Here is a 20,887-nt window from a genome sequence, read left to right as displayed (position 1 = left end):
CCCGAAAAACGGCCGAAAATAGCCCGTGTGAACATAGCCTCAGAGTGGAATCAGTGAGGAATAAACAGTGTTGCTGGTTGTTTTCTTGCTCCAAAATTCGACTCTGGTCCCAGTAGTTACTCCTAGAATGATTCCAAAGCCTTCTGCCATTACTGATTCCATAACACTGACCTTTCCTTTTATGTATAGACGAGCTTACATACAATAACCAGAGACACTCTTGTGGGTTCCTGTACACAGCTCCTGATTTTCAGACTTTTTTTTAAGCCTTTCTCGATTTTCGCTGCGTTTTTTACGGCCATTTTTGGAGCTGTTTTCCATAGTCCATGAAAAACAGCTCCAAAAACGTCCCAAGAAGTGAGAGCGACGCGTAAAATAAAGGCTCGTGGGAACAGAACATCATAATTCCCATTTAAAGCAATGGGCAGATGTCTGTAGGCATTTTGGAGCCATTTTTTCAGGCGTAATTCGAGGCGTAAAACGCGTGTGAACATATCCTTACTATCCTCCATCAACATACATATATTTTACTGCAGGTCAATGGACAATATAATCAGCGTTGTAGTGAATAATACACATGAACCTTCCTACATCCACCAAACTGATTCATTGCTTGAGGTTGTGTGATAAATATCAACCATGCAGCGACATTAGAAATCTGTTTTTAGATGCTATTTTTTTCTAAGAACAAACTAGGATCTGCCATCATAAAAAAATAAATGCCACCCTTGCAGCTCACCTACTGACTGAGTGAAGGGAGAGTTTGGTGAATAGATTGTGTCAACTTTTTAAGGTGTCAGAGACCCGCAGACACTGAACCCATCAGATCTGCAGAACTGACGGACTCCGTGAAAAGCGAACAGTACAGCGGGTCTGTATAGAGAATACCGAACCGCTGTATCTCCAAAAGTAAAACAAATGTTTAATAGAAACGAATTAAGAAGTTACACTAATGACACGGATCTATTTATTGAAAAAAAAAAATAAAAAGCCCTCAAAGGTGTACATAGCCGTTAAACGTTTCAGGACGCAGTCAGTTTTTGGATTTCCGTTTAATTTTTTTCCTCCCCACCTTCCAAAAGCCATAACTTTTTTTTTACTTTTCCGTCGATAAAGCCATATGAAGAATTGTATTTTTTCACGGCACCGTTTCTTGTACCATATAATGTATTGGGAAACAGGAAACAAATTATTTGTGGGGTGGAATAGGAAAAAAACAGCCATTCCTCAATCTTTTGAGGGGTTTCGTTTTTATGGCTTTCACCGTATGGTAAAAATGGCATGTTAACTTTATTCTACCGGTCAATATGATTACGGTGATGCCAAATTTATATATATTTTTTTTTTTTTATTTACTACTTTTTACAAGGAAGAAACCAATTGTTAAAAATAAAATTTGTGTTTTGTCGCCACATTCTGAGAGCCATAACTTTTTTATTTTTCCTTCGGTTGAGCGGTATGAGGGCATTTTTTGCAGGGCGAGATGTAGTTTCTATTGGTACCATTTTGGGCTACATGAGACTTCTCACGAAAAACTGAGAATCTGGCGTTTACATTTTTTTTTACGGCGTTCACCGTGTGGGTTATATAATGGTATATTGCAATAGTTCGGTCTTATACAGATGCGGTGATTCCAAGTTTGCTTATTTTTTTGACATTACTTTAGAAGAAAAATGGAAAAAGGTTGTTGTTTTTTTAACTTTTGAATTTTTTTTACACTGCTAAAAACTTTATTTAACCTATTTCTTTACACATTTCATTAGTCCCCCTAGGGGACTTAAACAGCGATCATTAGATTGCTCGTACAATACACTGCAATACTAATGTATTGCACTATATTGTCATTATTACAGGCTCCTGAGGCAGGGCTTAACAGGAGATAGAGGAAGGCAGTCCTGGGACCTTCATTAGGCCCCTGGGCTGCCGAGACCATCATCAGCACCCCCAATCTTGTCGTCGGGGTGGGGGCAATGAGCAGGGCAAACCCCTGTTTCTAACGGCTGAGATGCTGCGATCATGATTGATCACAGCATCTAAGGGCTTATATGTCCAGGAACAGCCTAATCGCTTTTCCTGGCCGTTAGTCCCAGGTGTCAGCTGTAATACACAGCTGACACCCGCTGCAGGTGAGCCCACTCCAAACCTCACCCCCTGCCCCACGACATGCTATTATGTCGTGGTGTGTGTTTAGGGCTTAAAGCCCAGAATTTTTGTGTATATTTAGATGTTGCGGTTGAGATGTGGTTAAAACTGCATAAAATAAAAAAGCATCTGAAATCTGTATGTGCTTTTATCACGGCTATTCGATGCAGTTGTGGTAAAAACCGCAACTGCATCAAATTGAAATAACACGTGCAGTTTTTGGGGAGAGAGATGCAGGAACTTTTCTTCAGCTTATCAATTCAGGAGTGTTCATATCTCATGTAGGAGCAGTTTCACATCTAATCACCCCCTGCACCAAATTAGGAAATTTGCCGACTCTGTGATTTTTGATGTTTACCGGTATCTGGGTCTATGACATTTTTGGTCCATTCAGTTCTGGCGCATGTAGACATAGACATAACTCGCATGCATGAACACTGCACATCTTGAACTTTTATGTTTGGAAAGGTCTTGTGCATGTCTGGCTTTTCGGGGGAGCCATAAACATGAATCTTTATGAAAAAAAAATTATGAAACGTTACGCTGAGTATAAAATGATGAAAGGGATTTTCGCAATATGCCAGGTGTCCACTTTCAGGAAATATATGGGTATAGGAGTATAGTATATATTTTTTTATTTTCTAAGTCAGGTTTTATTTGTGTGTGTCGAAAGAGTGATAATTGTCCTGACAGCGAAAGGGTTAAATAATTTCCCTTGCTCCTTAGATTTGTCTAGCCCTGCAGCAGGCCATGATCTATCAAGGTAAGGCCACATGGAGCCTTACTGACCCGGCCGTGATGCGACCAACTACTTCGCTGGCACCATATTGCCTGTTAATGGCCGCGCGTTGTTTTGGGTAATATGGCCCCTTGCCTTCAAAATTATGCGGCCATTAATTAATACACCCTTTAAGGCCGCACAATTTTGCAAGTAAAAAGCTGTTTTACCCGCAACAACGTACGGCCAGTAACGGGCTATTTGATATCCGTGTCGAACATGGTGCGGTTGTTGGCCGCATTGCGGCTGGGTCAGTGCAGCTCCATGTGGCCTCACTCTTGTTTTTTTGCCTCATTCAGACAGGCGTGTATTTAGTGCCAAGAACGGTATCTGATTTTTTCAGGACTAAGCAGACATACCACTCCCAAGCATTATACGCTATTCGGGAATGATGTCCCTGCTTTCTACTGACACAAATTAACGGGGACATTTAATAAGGCTGACCCTTCATAAGCCAGTCTTTATATAAAGATAGCTGGAGTAAGACGTGCCCAATTTCTTAAGAGGTACACCTCTTCATAAATTAGGCGCATCTCTAACCATCTGTATGACAGATATTCAAATCCACTCCAATTACAGAGTAGATTTGACCTATAATTTTATACCACTTGTGATGTAAATTATAATACGTTTGTGGGGCCTCTGATAGCCTTGCACTTCCTGCTAAGTTCCGCCCACTCATAGAAAAGTTCCACAAGTGGTGGAAATGGCACAAAAGTCTACAGTTTTTCCCGCAAATTGCGATTTTTGTGCCGCTTGTGACTTTTTTGTAAGCCCCAACTTGATTCTGATGTGGATCGCTACTCACTCAATACCAATAAAGTCTGACTCTTCTTCACGCTTTTCTTCTTTTGCTTTGAAATAGGTTCCACGTACAGTGTCCTCACCACCATGCCTTCAGACTCGGAAAGCAGCGGCTCGCTCAGCAGTGTTGGTAAGACAAAACCTTCATGAGTGTTTTAACCCCTTCAGGATGCACCCTTTTTTGGCCTTGTGGACACAGATGTTTTTTTTTTAAATCTGACACGTTTTTTAACATTCATTTTTTTTTTCTAGGACGTTACAAGGCTTAGAACTTAAGCAGCAATTTCTCACATTTTCAAGAAAAATTCATATATATATATATATATAGGAAGTCCCCCATAAATCACCCCATTTAAAAACTGCACCCCTGAACGTATTTAAAATGACATTCAGCAAGTTCCTTAACCCTTTAGACTACGCTCACACGCTTAACCAAAAACGTCTGAAGATACGGAGCTGTTTTCAAGGGAAAAACTGCCGCATAAAAAAACGCCCCGTGGGAACGGAACGCCGTTTTTGCCATTGAAATCAATGGCCACATGTTTATAGGGGTTCAGCCCCTGCATTTTTAGCCATTTTTTGGGCCGTGTGAACATACCCTTTAGGCGTTTCACAGGAATTAAAGCAAAGTAGAGGTGAAATGTAAAAATTTAATTTTTTTTTTTGCCGAAATTCATTTATAATACAATTTTTTTGTGTTACACAGAAGGTTTTACCAGAGAAACGCTACTCAATATTTATTGCCCAGATTCTGCAGTTTTAGAAATATCCGCCCTAGTGTGCTACTGGACTGAAGCACCGGCCTCCAAAGCAAAGGAGCAAGTCTTTTCAGGCCTCCTTTTTTTAGAATATATTTTAGGCACCGTGTCCGGTTTGAAGAGGTCTTGCGGTGCCATAATTTTTTTATTTGTTGGTTGATTGAGCGTTGTGATGGCTTATTTTTGGTGGGACAAGCTGTCGTTTTTATTGGTACCAATTTTTCATCCATATAACTTTTTGATCACTTTTCTTACCTTATTTTTGAGAGCTAAGGTGACCAAAAAACTGAGATTTTAAATGCTTTATTTTTTACGGTGTTCACTGTGCGCTATGAATGACAATTTTACTTTGTTCTACGGGTTAATACGATTACGATGATACCATATGTATGTCGTTTTTCTACTTTTTTTTTGTAGCGTTTGCACAATAAAATCACTTTTTTATACAATAATAAATGTTTTATTATTCTGTATTCTGAGAGCCATAACTTTTTTATTTTTCAGTCAAAAAAATCAGTGTAAGGCCTCATGCACACGACCGTAAAAGCTCCCGTTATTACGGGTCGTAATCACGACCCGTAATAACGGGCTCATAGACTTCTATTGGCGACGGGTGCCTTCCCGTTTTCTCACGGGAAGGTGCCCGTGCCGTTGAAAAAGATAGAACATGTCCTATTTCAGGCCGTAATAACGGCACGGACAGTCCATAGAAGTCTATGGAGCTCTCGTAATAACGGGTGGCTACATGTGTGCACCCGTCATTACGGCAGCGTTGCTAAGCGACGTCAGTAAATAGTCACTGTCCAGGGAGCTGAAAGAGTTAACTGATCGGCAGTAACTCTTTCAGCACCCTGGACAGTGACTACCGATCAGTATAAACCTGTAAAAAATAAAAATAAAAGACGTTCATACTTACCGAGAACTTCCTGCTTCCTCCAGTCCGGTCTCCCGCCCGTTGCCTTGGTGACGCGTCCCTCTCGACATCCGGCCCGACGTCCTGGATGACGTTTCAGGCCATGTGATCGCTGCAGCCAATCACAGGTCAATCACAGGCTGCAGCGGTCACATGGACTGCCGCGTCATCCAGGGATGTCGGGCTGGATGTGAAGAGAGGGACGCGTCACCAAGACAACGGCCGGGTAAGTATGAATTTCTTTAACTTTTATTACAGAAAAGGCTGTCCCTTCTCTCTATCCTGCACTGATAGAGAGAAGGGGCTGCCGATTAGTGCAGTTCTATTTTGCCGCCAAAAACGTGCTCGTAAATACGGGTGGAATACGTGTGACACCGGACCCATATTTACGAGCACGGGTTCGTAAATACTGGTGCAAAACGGGTGGAATACGTGTGACACTGGACCCGTATTTACGCCAGTATTTACGGGTGGGAAAAAATACGGTCGTGTGCATGAGGCCTCAGGGCTTGCTTTTTGTGGGACGTGTTGTCGTTTTTATTAGTACTATTTCAGTGGAAATGTGACTTTTTTTTGATCACTTTTTATTCTAGATTTAGTGAGGGGTGGTGACCAAAAAATTGCAATTCTGGTATTGGTTTTTATTTTATTTTCTTGCAGTGTTCACAATGCGGGCAAAATAACATTATAGTTTGGATTATTACGAACGCAGCAATAACAAATAATAAGACTTCTTATAGGGAAAAGCCAGTTCTTTTTTTTTTTTTTTACTTACAACTTTTATTTTTACACTTTTATAAAACCTATCTTTTTTTCCTTTTTTTTTTTTTTTGTTCCACTACGGGACTTGAAAACCAGCAGCTCTCATCGCTACTATAATACATTACACTACCTGTGTAGTGTAATGTACAGTATTATAACTCTCAGTGTGACTCTGACAGTCACTATGACAGGAGGCCTATCAGGACCAGCCTCTGGCTGATGGACTTCCATGCATGGCAGTCCCAGAGCCAAGAGCTTCATTGGACAGCTACTCTCATTTTGAGCTCAGCAGTTTGACTGCATGTTGTGTTTCTGTTCTACTATGGTGAGGTATGATCGCATGAGCTAAATTGCTGCCAGGTTCTGACAACATTGCTGTCAGGTGTAGTGTAGCCATGAAGACCTTGGGGTAGATTTACTTAGACTGGCGTTTCATACGCTGGTCTAAAAGCATAATGCGTTGGAGTAAGTTGCACCTAATTTATTAAAAGTCTCACACCTCTTAACAGCTTCCTGACAGCCGATGGTAAATTAACGTAAACGCTTTCTGGGCTTTGGGCAGCGCCGACGTTAATTTATGTTCTGTCTTTTGTCGGCGATCGGGTCCCCCAGAGTGCGTCTAGCACCAGGAATAGGCTGCAGCAATCACGGTGTGTCAATGGCAGCCGGGGCCTAATAAAGGCCCCCAGCTCTACCTCTAGTGATTGAATTTTTGGCCATGTCAGAGGCAAAAAAAAAAAAAGCCTTCATACAGCTGCATCGGTGGAAAAATAAAAAAGTTATGGCTCTTCAAATATGGAGACACAAATAATTTTGAAAAAAGTGTTTTTACTGTGTAAAAGTAGTAAAACAAAAAAAACTTCTATAAATATGGTATCATCGCAATCATAACGACCCGCTGAATAAAGTTATGTTCTTTATATGACTCGATAAACGCCGTAACTCTAAGACGCAAAAAAGACTGAAAATTTCCATATTTTTTTTATACTCTACCCCACCAAAAAAAGTCAATAAAAAGTTAATCAATAAATTATATGTACCCCAAAATGGTGCTATAATAAAAAAAAAAAGTCCTTAAACAGCTATGTCGACGGGAAAATAAAAAAGTTAGAGCTCTTTGAATGCGACGATGGTAAAACTTAAAAAATTGCTCGGTCATTAATGTTTAAAATACCTTCGGTATTAAAGGAACAGTGTCATCACAAATTATTTTTTTTATATGTTAAAGATGTTAGTGCTTTATTAAAAACGTTTATATTTATTTGTGTGTTTGTGTTTTACTTTTTCTTATTTTTACACTTTTTCTTCCCTATGGGGGCTGCCATTTTTTGTTCCATTTCTGTATGTGTCGATTAACGACACATACAGACATGGAATACGGCAGCCACAGTCCCATAGGGACTGCGAACGGCTCCGGTCCCATTGACTTCAGTGTACGGCGTCTGTGTGGGAACTGCGCATGCGCCGCTCCCACACGGTCCAATTCGAAATTGGCGCCGTCCGGCGCCATTTTCCTGTGGACCGGAAGTCGCGGCCGGACAGTAATATTACTACTTCCGGTCGCGGCTTCCGGATTTGTGCACTTGGACCAGCGGCAGCAAACGGAGCGGACGGGCCGGAGGGAGCCGCGGCGGCAGGAGCAGGTAAGAGATTTCAATGTATGTTCGTGTTTGTGTGTGTTTACTACTGTATGTAAACCTACTACACTGTGTGTTAGCTCAAAAAATGGCGACACACAGTGTAGGAGGTTACACCGTTCAAACCCCTCGTTTATCCCGGCACTAGCCAGGATAAAGGAGGGGGGGATGCTGAGAGCTCACTAGAGCGAGGGCTTTTTACCCAATTTTGCAATGCTGCAATTTTGGGAATAGCTCCATCTAGTGACCAAAAATGGGTAATATTATAAATTAGAATTAATTTATATTTCCTGACTTGTGAAAAAAATAAAAAAAATTTGAACAATGTTTAATCACCCACACACTAAATGTTTAATTTAAAAAAAAAAAACATGTTTTTCTGGCAACACATTCCCTTTAAGGGGTTAAGGCTCTGTTCACATCTGCGTTGGGGTCCTGTTATGACGTTCTGTCTGAGCTTCTGTCTGAGCTTTCCGTCAGAACGGGACCCCGAACAGACACAAACAGAAACCAGAGGTTTCCGTTTCCATCACCATTGATTTCAATGGTGACTGATCTGGTGCCTGTGGTTTCCGTTTGTCTATGTTGTGCACCGTACCCATCGTCTTGCCTGAAGCAATAGCATATCTATAGAAAAATTCCCATTTTCGCTCCAAGATCGAGTGCACACTAATTTCTGGAAAAAACCTGCGGGGTTAACATGCTCACTACACCCCTAGGTGAATACCTTTTAAGGGGTGTAGTTCCCAAAATGAGGTAACTTCTGGGGGGTTTCCACTGTTTTGGTCCCACAGGGGCTTTGCAAATGCTACATAGCGCCAAGAACCCAATCCAGCAAAATCTGTACTCCAAAAGCCAAATGGTACTCCTTCCATTCTGAGCCCTGCCGTGTGTCCAAACAGCAGCTTATGTCCAAATGTGGGGTATTGCCGTAGCCAGGAAAAATTGCTTTACAAATTTTGGTTTGCTTTTTCTCCTTTATCCCTTGTGAAAATGAAAAAATGCAACGTTTTATTGGAAAAAATTTTGATAATAATTTTCACTGCCTAATTTTTATAAATTCTGTCTGGTCTAAAAGTTCACTATAGCCCTAGATAGATTCCTTAAGGGGTGTATTTTCCCAAATGGGGTCACTTTTGAGGTGTTTCTACTGTTTTGGTCCCGCAGGCACTTTGCAAATGCGACATGACACCCGAAAAACCATTCCTTCAAACTTGAACTCCGAAAGCCAAATGGCGCTCCTTCCCTTCTAAACCCTGCCGTGTGTCCAAGCACCAGTTTATTACCACATATGGGTTATTGCTGTGCGCAGAAGGGTTTGCTTTACAAATGTTGGGGTGCTTTTTCTCCTTTATTGTGAAAATGGAAAAATCTGAGCTAAATTTACTTATTGGAAAAAACTTAGATTTTCATGGCCTATTCCACTAAATTCTGCAAAAAAACCTGTGTGATCAAAATGCTCACTATACCCCTCGATAAATTCTTTGAGGGCTGTAGTTTCCCAAATGGGGTCACTTTTGGGGGGTCTCCACTGTTTTGGTCCCTCAGGGGCTTTGCAAATGTGACATGGCACCAGAAAACCAATCCAGCAAAACTTGAGCTCCAAAAGCCAAATGGCGCTCCTTCCCTTCTGAGCCCTGCCGTGTATTCAAACAGCAGTTTATAACCACATATGGGGTATTGCCGTAATCAGGCCGGTGTTTCAGTCCATTAGCACGCTAGGGCCACATGTGGGATGTTTCTAAAAACTGCATGATTTGTGCATTAAATATTGTTTCTCTGATAAAACCTTCTATGTTAAAGAAAAAGATAGATTAAAATGGATTTTCTAAAAAAAATAATGACATTTATAAATTTCACCTCCACATTGCCTTAATTCATGTGAAACACCTAAAAGGTTAAGAAACTTTCTAAATGCTACTTTGAAGGGTGCCGTTTTTAAAATTGGGTGTCTTATGGGGGTTCTAATATAATAAGGCCCTCAAAAGCCATTTCACAACTGAACTGGTACCTATAAAAATAGGGTTTGGAAATTTTCTTGAAAATGTGAGAAATTGATGCTGAAGTTCTAAGCCTTGTAACGTCCTAGAAAAATAAAAGGATGTTCAAATAACGGTGCCAACATAAAGTAGACCTATGGGAAATGTTAACTCGTAACTATTTTGTGTGTATTACTATCTGTTTTACAAGCAGATATATTTAAAATGAGAAAAATCATTATTTTTGCAAATTTTCTAAAAATGTTGGTGTTTTTCACAATTACTGAATTTATCGACCAAATTTTTCCACTAACTTAAAGTACAATATGTCACAATAAAACAATCTCAGAATCGCTTGGATAGGTAAAAGCATTCCAGAGTTATTACCACATAAATTAACAAGTCAGATTTGAAAAAATCGTCTGTCCACAAGTCCAAAACAGGCTGCGTCCTGAAGGGGTTAATGATGCATCACCTTATGTACTAATCATCTTAAATGTTGTGCCTTTTTTCTAAGTCATTAATTTGTAAACTGTGTGCTCTGTAAGCTCGCATACATAATTTTTCTTGTTAGCCAATAAAGGTATCATACCTGCAATACTTATGTCTTTTTTTGACACAAAAGTATTTAACATTGCATAATTGTTTCAGGCTAATATGATACTACACTAAGGTGTTCGTGACCAATAGAAATGAATCAATTCCAGCCCTAATTATGGATTCCATAATTACGGATGAAAATTACGGTTGTGTGCATGGGGCCTTATTCTCGTGTTTGCATTACAAAAAAATGTATCTGTTTTTAAAATGACACATTTGTGAAAAAAATTTAATTTACAATTCCCCCTCATTGCTCTGATTCCTGCAAACAAACTACATGGTCAAATTAATTACGACACCACGCAATGAATACCTTAAGGGGTGTAGGTCTCAAAATGGGGTCATTTATAGGGGTTCTATTACTCTCACACTTATGAACCTCTGCAGACTTGGTTTGGTGCAGAAAAGCAAAATGTACTTCAAAATCGAAAAAATTATTGTTCAATTTATAAGTCTCCCAAATCGCTCAGAAATGTTAAACGTTTTTAAAAAGTGCTGCCAAAATAAAGAGGGGGAAATATATATTTCATATATTATTTGTACAGTATGTATATACATATGTGACATTGCAGTTGAAAATAGGAGAAAAAGAACATTTTTATACATTTTTGGAGTTTTTAAAAAATATACGCCAATTGGTCTACTTTTACCGCCTAAATAAAGTACAACATGTCGCAAAAAAACAATGTCAGAATTACTTGGATGTGCAAAACCATACCAGAATTATTCTTTGATAAAGACACCCATACCAGATTTCCAAAATCTGGCTTTGTCATTAAGGCCCAAACAGGCTTGGTCATGAAAGGGTTAATATATTTGGCACATCTCTAGCCGTTCATGTGCCAGAAAAGGAAATTGCGACGGCTACAATCAGATGTAGATTTCAACTATAATTTACGCCAGTTTCGGTTCTGTAATTTGGTTGGGCTGCGTAAAGACTTACCCCACTCGCTAAGCTCCATCCACTTTTTGGCAAAGTGGCTTGAGTAGTGCAGAAGTTGCAATTTTTGGTGCAAGCTGTGACACTTGTGCCATTTGCGCCTTTTCTATGCCAGAAAACTGGCATAAAGGTGTTGTATTAGAATCGACATTTATCGCCTATCCACAGGAAAGGTGATTGTCTAACTGCTGTGGGCCCTACCGCTTGGATGCCCATCGATCGCGAGAACGGAGCCTCCTCACTGCTTGATTGCAGTGAGGAGTGCTTTGAAAGGAGTTGCGGTCGAGCATGCATGCTTTTGCTCCATTCAAAGTCTATGGGAAGGTAAGGCTGTTTCTGCCACTTCCATAGACATTAAATGGAGCGGCAGGCGCATGCTGGACTGCCACTCCATTTAAGCTTTTCCTCACAGCGGTGGTGGTCTCAACGATCAGACAATTATCACCTATCCTGTAGATGGGTAATAATTGTTAACTCTGGCACAACCACTGGAGGACACAGACAATTTTAGTTTTTTCATCTTTCCATTGTCTCCTTCATTCAGCCGTCGTTTTATTTTTCCGTCGACATAGCCATGTGAGGACTTTTTTTTTTTGCGGGACGAGTTGTATTTTTTAATGGTAACAATGTACCATATAAAGTGCAAGAAGGAAGGAAGATGGCTGGCACTACTCCATAGACTGTGTTTACCTAGGCGGTTGGGAGTATAGCTCACAGGAGAAAATCACATGGCTGGTGTTTAGCTTAACCTGAACAATGACAAAAACTGTGTATTAATATAGAAGAAAAGAAGCGGCGCTCACCCAATAGTCATGAGGCACCCCCTGAATCGGCGATGTCTTTTGCTCAGGCCCTAGGGGATATTTGCAGACACTCCCGTTGCAGACTTCAATGATCAGGTTGCCTTCAATGTGGATCAGTCTATTTCCTCATGTGTATTCAGTTCTCAGCTGCTATGCAGATGATAATTTGTGCTTTAAAAGACACCTTGCATGTAAGGGATGATCCCATCTCCCTCCTATGGAGGAAGCACCCTTAGGCTTCATGCACACGGCCATAAAAACGCCCGTAATTACCGGCCCATAGACTTCTATTGGCCACAGGTACCTTCCCGTTTGCTTACGGGAAGGTGCCCGGGCCGTGTTTAAAATATAGAACGTGTCCTATTTCAGGCCGTAATTACGGCACAGGCAGGCCCATAGAAGTGTATGGGGCTCCCGTAGTTACAGGTGGCTGGCTATGTGTGTGCTCCCGTAATTACGGGAGTGTTGCTAGGCGGCGTCAGGGGGTTACCCTGTGTACAGCCTGATTTAAATTTTTCCAATACGGGTGGAATACGGATGACCACGAACCCATATTTACGGGCATGGGTCCGTAAATACGGGTTAAAAACGTGAGACCAAGGATCCGTATTTACGGCCAGTATTTACAGGAGGGAAAAAATACTGTTGTGTGCATGGGGCCTTACAGAGGCAATAATTGCCACAAGCTGTTTGCCAAACATATCCCAGGGGTTAACAACCTTCGGTGCTCCAGCTGTTGTGAAACCACAATGCCGCGACAGCCTTTGGCTGGAATAATAAAGCATTTGGCTGTTGTGGCATTCTGGAAGTGGAAGTTGTAGTTTCATAACCGCTAGAGTGCCGAAGGTTGCTGATCCCTGGCCTATCCTATGGATAGGCCATTATTATTATTATTATTATTATTATTATTTTATTTTATGGCTGGACAACCCCCTTTAAGGCTTTGCAGAGTCCTTGGTTTAACCCCTCGCCAACCACTTTTATTCTGATTCAATAAGTGCTGTACACGTTTTACAGATAACCATTTCATTTAAATCCATAAATTATACATTTATTGTTGGCAGTAAGACTATTGAACTTTTGTTCCTGCAATGTCTGATTCATCGCTTGGAAATAACTGTGCTGCGTGTAGGTGTTTCTGAATGCACTGGTCGTGTTGCGATTTCTTATTACTCGTTTAGGATTTTCAAAAGACCATTTCTGAGACATATGGCTTGTAAGAAACAACCCTGATTGTTTTAAAAAATGAGTGCCGATTACACTACTTTTAAATTCAAGAACTTTAAGGGTCCATACATATTTATAGAATTGTTGTCCAAACACTCTTTCAGGCAAAAGCTATTTCTCCCGACTGCCCCATAAACATACACGCTCGGCATTTTTATTTAGGTGAGGAGCGGGGAATATTACATGTACATCCTAATGCGCCCGCGGTCACATTTAGTCACCTGCGTAATTACTGGCTGAAGCGCGTCTGTGATTGACAGCCACACTCCTGAGGTAAGAGCCGGCATCCGAGAGAACTCCGATGCTTTCTGTTTAACCCCTTAGATACTACGGTCAGTAGAAACCACGGCACCTAAGGAGTTTGACAGGGAGGTGGCTCCCTCTGTCAGCGCCCTCCCGCGACACGGTCATGAGTGGTTGATGGGTTACCATGACAGACTTTTAGGCCATGCCTGTCTGTAATAGATTGCCTGTCAGTAAAACAAAGTATTCCAAAGCATTATATTAGCGATCAAATTATTGCTGCTTCAAGTTCCCCCTAATGGTACAAAAAGAAAAGAAAAATGAAGTTGAATAAATCTTTAATAAAAAACAAATCCAAAGAAATGAAAAAAACAAAAACCTTTTTTCCCCATAAAAAATTATCTTCCTTTTCTTTTTTTTCTTTTAAAGACTTATTTTACACACAGTAGTATGCTCTAGGGATATCCTAATATAATACAGAACTATCCACAGGGCTTACTACACCCCTGTTAGACGGCAGAATATTGCCATCTCCAAATCCGATACTTGTTTTTCATGCGGTATCTTAACTGGCGTCTGGTCCTTCTGCAAGATAACTCTAAAATATGAAGTTATTCTTTTTATTACTTCCATTTTGAATTCACCAGGCTTCTCTCCCCTAAAATCTGCTTCTTGGGAGTTATTTTTTCGTATCCTGCTCTTCTTCTGTTTTTTCTATTCAATAATGACTTCAAAATCAACTAATACGCCTTTTGTTGTCTCACTGGATTAGTTTTGTTAACGAATATGTACCGTTCTGTATAATGCTTTATATGACTTGGGGGTGCCCATAGAAGATTGAAAAAGAGTGGTCTCCCTGTATTAAAGGGGTTATGCGGGGACCAAAAATTATTAGCAGTGTACTCACTGGAGTATGTGGGTACACTCGCTAATATACATTCCGGTCCCCCATTGCGCTGATTCTGAGATTTTCAGAGATTTTTATTCCCTGCCGGGGAATTGGAAGTCTAGTTGCACATCCTTCTTCAATGGCGGTACGAGATAGTGCTACTGTAAATAGAATACAGCGGGGCCGCTCACATGACGAAGAGTCGTATCATCATGGAAGAAAGCTGTGCAACTAGACTTCCGGTCCCCCGGCAGCGCTATAAAAATCTCTGAAAATCTGAAATGACGGGGGACCGCAATGTATATTAGCGAGTGTACTCACATACTGGATTGGTGGGGGCCCTACCATTGAGATCCACACTAATCACCAGAACGGGGTACCCCAGTCCTCTGTTTCCCCCAGGCGTAAGTTAGTTGCTAGGAGGTGTTTAAATGGGGGGGGTAGGCTTGCGCGGTGCCGCTCCATACAGTGTCTATGAGGCTAATGCAAACAGCAGAGAGCTGTGCTCTGCATTTTCCTACAGCTCCATAGACTTTCAATGGAGCAGCATCGGGCATGCCATGCACCCCCCCCCCCCAGGCTGGGGAGAAATAGAGGCCCGTAGTCCCTCATTCTGGTGATCAGTGGGGGTCCGAGCGATTGGACCCACACCAATCTAGCATTTTTCACCCATCCAGTGGATAGGTGAAAATTGCTAAAGACTGGAATGCCCCTTTAATAAGCCGTATCGAATGCTGAGCTGCACTAGGATATTCTGGTTGCAAGACGGCAAAAAATGACCCTTTACGAAGGCGCTGCTCCCTTTGCGGTATTAAGGATGATCCTCTGGAGTCATTCAAATGTTAACCTTTTATTAATATTGTAACATGCAACGCATTTCAAAGCCGGACCGGCTACATCAATCAATTTTACAAAACAAGCCCGATGAAGGTCAGCCTAAAAATGTTTTCCAACATTATAAATAACTATGTTTGTGAGATGCTTCTCGTTGTCAGAACTGTCCAGTTCTATCCATCTTCCATTTATAATTGAATCAGCCAAAAATAAAAATAAATCTGATGTTTCAATGTATGACCACCTTGGTTCTTTGACCTATGCTAGCAATAAATACAAAGTAATGGTTCATTTTAGCTAAAAATGTTTCCTAATTTTTTTTTTTTTTATGTCTCAATTTTGTAGGTACAACAAATAAGGCCTCCTCCCCACCCTTATCTACCACTGATGGCCGTCTTATGAGTGAGAAGTTAGACACCATACTGTCGCAGTTGAGGCAAGTGACACGTGAGAGAGACGAGCTTCGGAAACGACTGGCTTTGTCCTCACCTGGGTCAACGTTTGATGACTGCAGGTAGCAACAGAGAAGATTACCTAATCATCGCTTTTTGTTCTTACACATATTGTAACACAATTTGTCGTTTTGACGTTGTATGCATCAAAATGTCATGTGTTTTTTTTTTTATGCAAATTTTTCCTTTTATTAAATAGATTATCAAACAGAAAAAATAAATAGCATAAGAGTCCAAAAAATTCTATCCACATCTATCCTGGCCATGTAACCGTAAACCCCTCCCCCCCCCACCCCTTCCTCAGCACACGGGGAGAAAAAGAAAAAAAAGGCCATAATATCTTAATCAAAGCGCTTGTAAACATCTTGTTTATCAAACAGCCGTTTCATTAATCTTTCCCAATATTTCCTCTGTTCTCCTTCCTTCTGGTATATCCGCAGCCATTCAAGAGTAGCAAAAGAACTTTAACATATTCCAAAACTGTAAATAGGGCGTTCTACAAGGCTAAAGCCACAAATTAAAAATAATTTTCTTGGCTGTCCGTTAACAAGGAGATAATTCTCCTAATCTCAATTGGATATTTTTCTAGGTCCGTATTAAAAATAAAGATCCAGCGGTCTAGAGTTACAGGCTCAGAGTTCATAAACAAAAGTACTGAGTCCCAGAACCTCTGAATCGGTGGGCACCTCTACAGGCAATGCTATAATCCGCCTAAGGCCTCATGCACACGGCCGTGCCCGTAATCACAGTCCGCTATTACGGACGAAATCTAAGGTCGTGTGCTTGGGGCTTTAGGGAGTTCACATTTTGAGCGTATATCAGTGGGTTGTTGTTGTGTTCTGGGATTTCTTGGGTCTCCCCAGTCTTAAAGTGTAGCTAAACGTTTGACAAACTTCTGACGTGTCATAGTGAGATATCAGAAGTTTGGATTTGTGGGGGTCCGAGCCCTGAGACCCCCACAGCCGACTCCGATATTGATTCCCTCGGAAAACCGGAAACCTGCCGGAATGGTGACGAACGGAAACCATTACCGATGTTTCCATCACCATTGATATCAATGGTGACTAAAACGGAAGCGGTGCTTTCACTTTCCGTTGCGGGGTTCACCTGACTGAAACCTCAGACGGAACCCCGGAACAGAAAGCGAACGGTGATGTGAACAGGCCCTTATGCATTACGTTTAACGGATCAGTTTTTTTTCTGCACTTGCGCAGACTAAAAGTTAAAACAAGAAAGGCAAAGAGAAAAACAGATCCGTTAAAAACGGAGTATAACTGATGATAAACCGACACAAATGGAAAGAAGAGTCAGTTTTTTGACGGATCCAGTAAACTGATTTTGTAAAAAAAAAAAAGTCTGGCATCCGTCAGTCTGTCCGGATTTTTTTTTTATTTCAACTGATTCGCTAAAACGGATGCCACTATGCAGATGTGAACGAAGCCTAACTCTTCTAGGTACGAGTTTAACTAAAGCAGGATGTTCTTCTATATTATGGAAAATCTGGTGTTATGTGAAGAGATTCCAAATATAGCGGTACATTTCCCCCAAACCTTCCATGTGTCAAAAAACAGCATCATAGTCCTCTGTGCCAATGGATTATCCCCCTTAAATGCCAACATAATAGAACTTACTGGAAACAGGAAGAATAGTGCCTCCTCAAGCTCAATATTAACAAAGTTAGAAGACTGTCGAATCCATTCAATGGGAGATGTCATTATGCAAGCCCAGTTGTATTTTTTTCAAATTCAGAAGGATATGCCATCTCCCTGCTTTGTAACCTGTGGTCTCTCCAGAGACATTTTATGTCTTTTGTCTCTCCAAATAAATTGAAGAAAAACTGATTCTAAATAATTTATTTCTTTTACTTTTTATATATTATAAAAGGTATCATTTGAAGTATATACAAAATATTCGGAAGTAACACCATTTTTACTAATGACATTCTTCCAAATATGAAAAGTTGCCGATCCCTCCATTTCTGTAAATTTTTTTTTAATGTTCGGTAATAATACCTGTATATTGTTCTTTTAGGTTAGTTCCTTAGTACGTCCTATCTTGACCCCTATATATTTAATATCTTGATTTGTAATTTTTAATCTCCGTTCCACTGATCAGCTGTTTTGAAGGGGCTGCTACGTAATGTTTTGTGTTTCCATATTCTGAGAGCCATAACTTTTTTTTTTATTTTTCCATCAATTTAGGGATTTGAGAGCTAAGGTGACCGAAAAACAGCAATTTGCATGTTTTATATATTTTTTTATTTACGTCGCTCACCGAGCACGTTAAGCAACGCTATATTGTGATAGTTCGGACTTTTACGGATGCGGCGATAACACTTATGTTAACTTTTTTAATTTTTTTAAACATTGATTTGGGGAAAAAATGGGAAAAATTTTAATTTTATTTTTTGGGGAACATTATAAAAATCTTTTTAACAGTTGTTTTTTTTACTTTTTTTTATTAGTCCCCCAAGGGGACTTGAACCTGCGATCAATACTAATGTATTGCAGTATATCGTGATTCTGACAGCCTCCTTTGAAGCCCTGCCAGAATACAAAGATGGCAGACCTGGCGGCCTTCATTAGGCACCCCGGCTGCCATAACAACCATAGACCCCGGGCGATTCCCGTCGTGGGGGAGAGGGTGTGATGCCGTGTACGAGGGGGCGCCCCCTGATTCTAACAATTTAAATTCCGTGGTCGCGATTGACCGCAGCATTTGAAGTGTTAATTGGGCAGAATCAAAGTGATCTTTGATTCCGCCCGTTGCAGTGAGGTGTCAGCTGTATAACACACAGAAAATAGAGAGCTTGAGAAAGACCCTCGAAATGTCGCTATTTTGGGTGGAATTAAAACACCTTTTTTTGATACCTTGACAACTGTGTGTGCTGCGGTCTCTCTATTTTCTTTGTGTCTATTTGGAGTTGGACTGGCTACGACTCGACACTGCCTGCACAGATTAAAAGTTTCTCCTGTTTAATGCCCCTCATGAGTTTTTGTGGGACTGTGATGTGCTGCTGATCTTTCTTTGGCTGTATAACACTGGAGCCCGCTCCTTGGCTGTATAACACTGGAGACCGTGAGCCCGCTCCATACTTCCCCTTAACGGCTACCGCGTACTAGTCCGTGGTTTGTCATTAAGGGGTTAACTTGCCGTTTATTTTAATACCTCGAATAGTTTGATTTTGTATAAGGGATCTAGCCATAGGCTCTATACATAGATGAAAAAGTAGGGGGATAACAGGTAACCCCGTCTAGTCCCTCTTGATAGTTTGAAGCCTGGTGTAGAAAGCCCAAGAATAGATATGAGCTAGAGGGGAATGGTGTATAGCCTGTTTCATGTTATTGAAATGACCAATTATATCATTTTTTTGAGCGCCAGGTTGAGCCGGGGCCGGGCCACTCTGTCAAATGCTTTTTCTGCATCGAATGTAACTATTCCAGCCTTAAAGGGGTTTTCCACTACAGGAGAACTGATAACCTATCCACCGGATAGATCATCAGTATATGATCAGTGGGGGTCTGACACCCAGACCCCGCACCCATCAACTCCTCCGGCTGCCACTCTGCATCGGACGTACATGCCGGAAGCAGATTTTTCCGGTCTCGGACTAGCAGCTGAGCTGCAGCACTGCTCTGCTCCTATAGGAGCAGAGATGCAGTAATGCAGCACGGCCGCTATGCAGTGTATAGGGCCAACTGCTTTCGGCTCCGTACACTGGATAGTGTGCAATGTTATCTGGTGCCCGCATGCAGCTGATCAGTTCGGGGTCCGGGTGTCGGACATGCACCGATCATATCCGATGGATAGGTCATCAGTTGTCCGGTAGTGGAAAACCCCTGTAATATTGGTTTGTTGCCTGGCCCTAACCCAAATCTGAACCGCCAGTATTTTCCTTATATCCTAACCCCATTGCTTCCCTTCATAAACCCATTTTGATGACTGATTACTTTGGCTAATATAGTAGCTATTAATTGAGTGTATATTTTAATATCGGTGTTAAGTGAAATAGTTAGATATGATTTAGGACCTGTGGAGTCCTTATCTTTCTTGGGTATTAGTTTTATATGAGCCACATTCCCTGTTTGTAAGCTTTTCCCATGTTAATGCATATAATTAAAATAATTTTTTGAAGCATCTTTTATATTTGAAATAGAGGATATATAAAATTTGTTAGTAAACCCATCGGGTCCTGGACTTTTATCATTTAACTAAACTAACATTTATTTCCTGTAGTTCCAGGGAGGTTATTTAATTTAAGACTTGATAATTGGTGTGCACTAAGTTTCTATAAGTTAAGTGAATCCAGACAGCCAGATGCAAAGGTCACATCAATACTTCCCCTCTATATATTTCAGTATAACTAGTCAGGATTTCTGAGATTTTATTAATCTTATGGTGCGTTACCCCATTCTTGTCTCTTAATGACTTTATATGATTCGTTTTACGAACCCCCTTACACTAATTAGAAAGATATTTACCTACTTTACCATATCTATATAGTAGTCTTTTTTTGTGTTTTAGTAAATTGGGCCACCCTATTCAGATCGTGTTCATATAAGGCATTTTTAGCCAATGATAATTTTATTTGTTGCGTTATTATAAGCCTTCTATGTTTCATAGGCCCTATGGTAATCTTTACTCAAAATGCTGTTGATATATTTTTTGTACAGACCAAGCCCCAAACTCACACCGGACTATGAGCGATTGAAGGTACAGTGCATGAAAGCCATGTCCGAGCTGGAGGCATTACAGAGCCAGCACTCCAAGGCACTTAAAAAATGTGAGGAGGCTGCAAAGGAAGCCGATTTCTATCAGTAAGTAGAGGGCATGTGGTTAACACTGATAATAATGACAGCCCAGGTATTGGGTCCACCAGTTATACTTTATTACTTATAAGTTAAAGGGAACTTGTAAGCAGGGTTGTTGCTGCCCTTACCGCAGGTAACATGAAATAGCGACAGGTGCTCTGTTTACAGTGAGCTAGGTTGTAATCTGAATCCCTGGAGCGTTTAGAAGAAAAATATAGTTACTCATTAATATTATTACAGGACATGGCATCATGGCTGTAGTCCCCTGCCCCTAGGAGGCTGACACTAGGTAGGATAGAGTCTTCACTCGCCCAG

General features: G+C 40.9%; 1 protein-coding gene across 7 annotated transcripts in view; it reads left to right on the top strand.

The window, feature by feature from the left end:
• Window positions 1–20,887, top strand: part of DLG5 (discs large MAGUK scaffold protein 5) — a 156,946-nt gene that overhangs the window by 23,257 nt on the left and 112,802 nt on the right. For all 7 annotated transcript variants that reach the window (XM_075841801.1, XM_075841800.1, XM_075841799.1 and 4 more), the window contains exons 2-4: window positions 3,786–3,854; window positions 15,655–15,823; window positions 20,435–20,578. In XM_075841801.1, coding sequence (XP_075697916.1) covers window positions 3,786–3,854; window positions 15,655–15,823; window positions 20,435–20,578 — 382 coding nt within the window. The remainder of the gene's footprint in view (window positions 1–3,785; window positions 3,855–15,654; window positions 15,824–20,434; window positions 20,579–20,887) is intronic.

This window comes from Rhinoderma darwinii, chromosome 11 (assembly GCF_050947455.1).
Source record: "Rhinoderma darwinii isolate aRhiDar2 chromosome 11, aRhiDar2.hap1, whole genome shotgun sequence".
Classification (NCBI taxonomy): Eukaryota; Metazoa; Chordata; class Amphibia; order Anura; family Rhinodermatidae; genus Rhinoderma; species Rhinoderma darwinii.
This window is presented reverse-complemented; position numbering and strand designations above follow the sequence as displayed.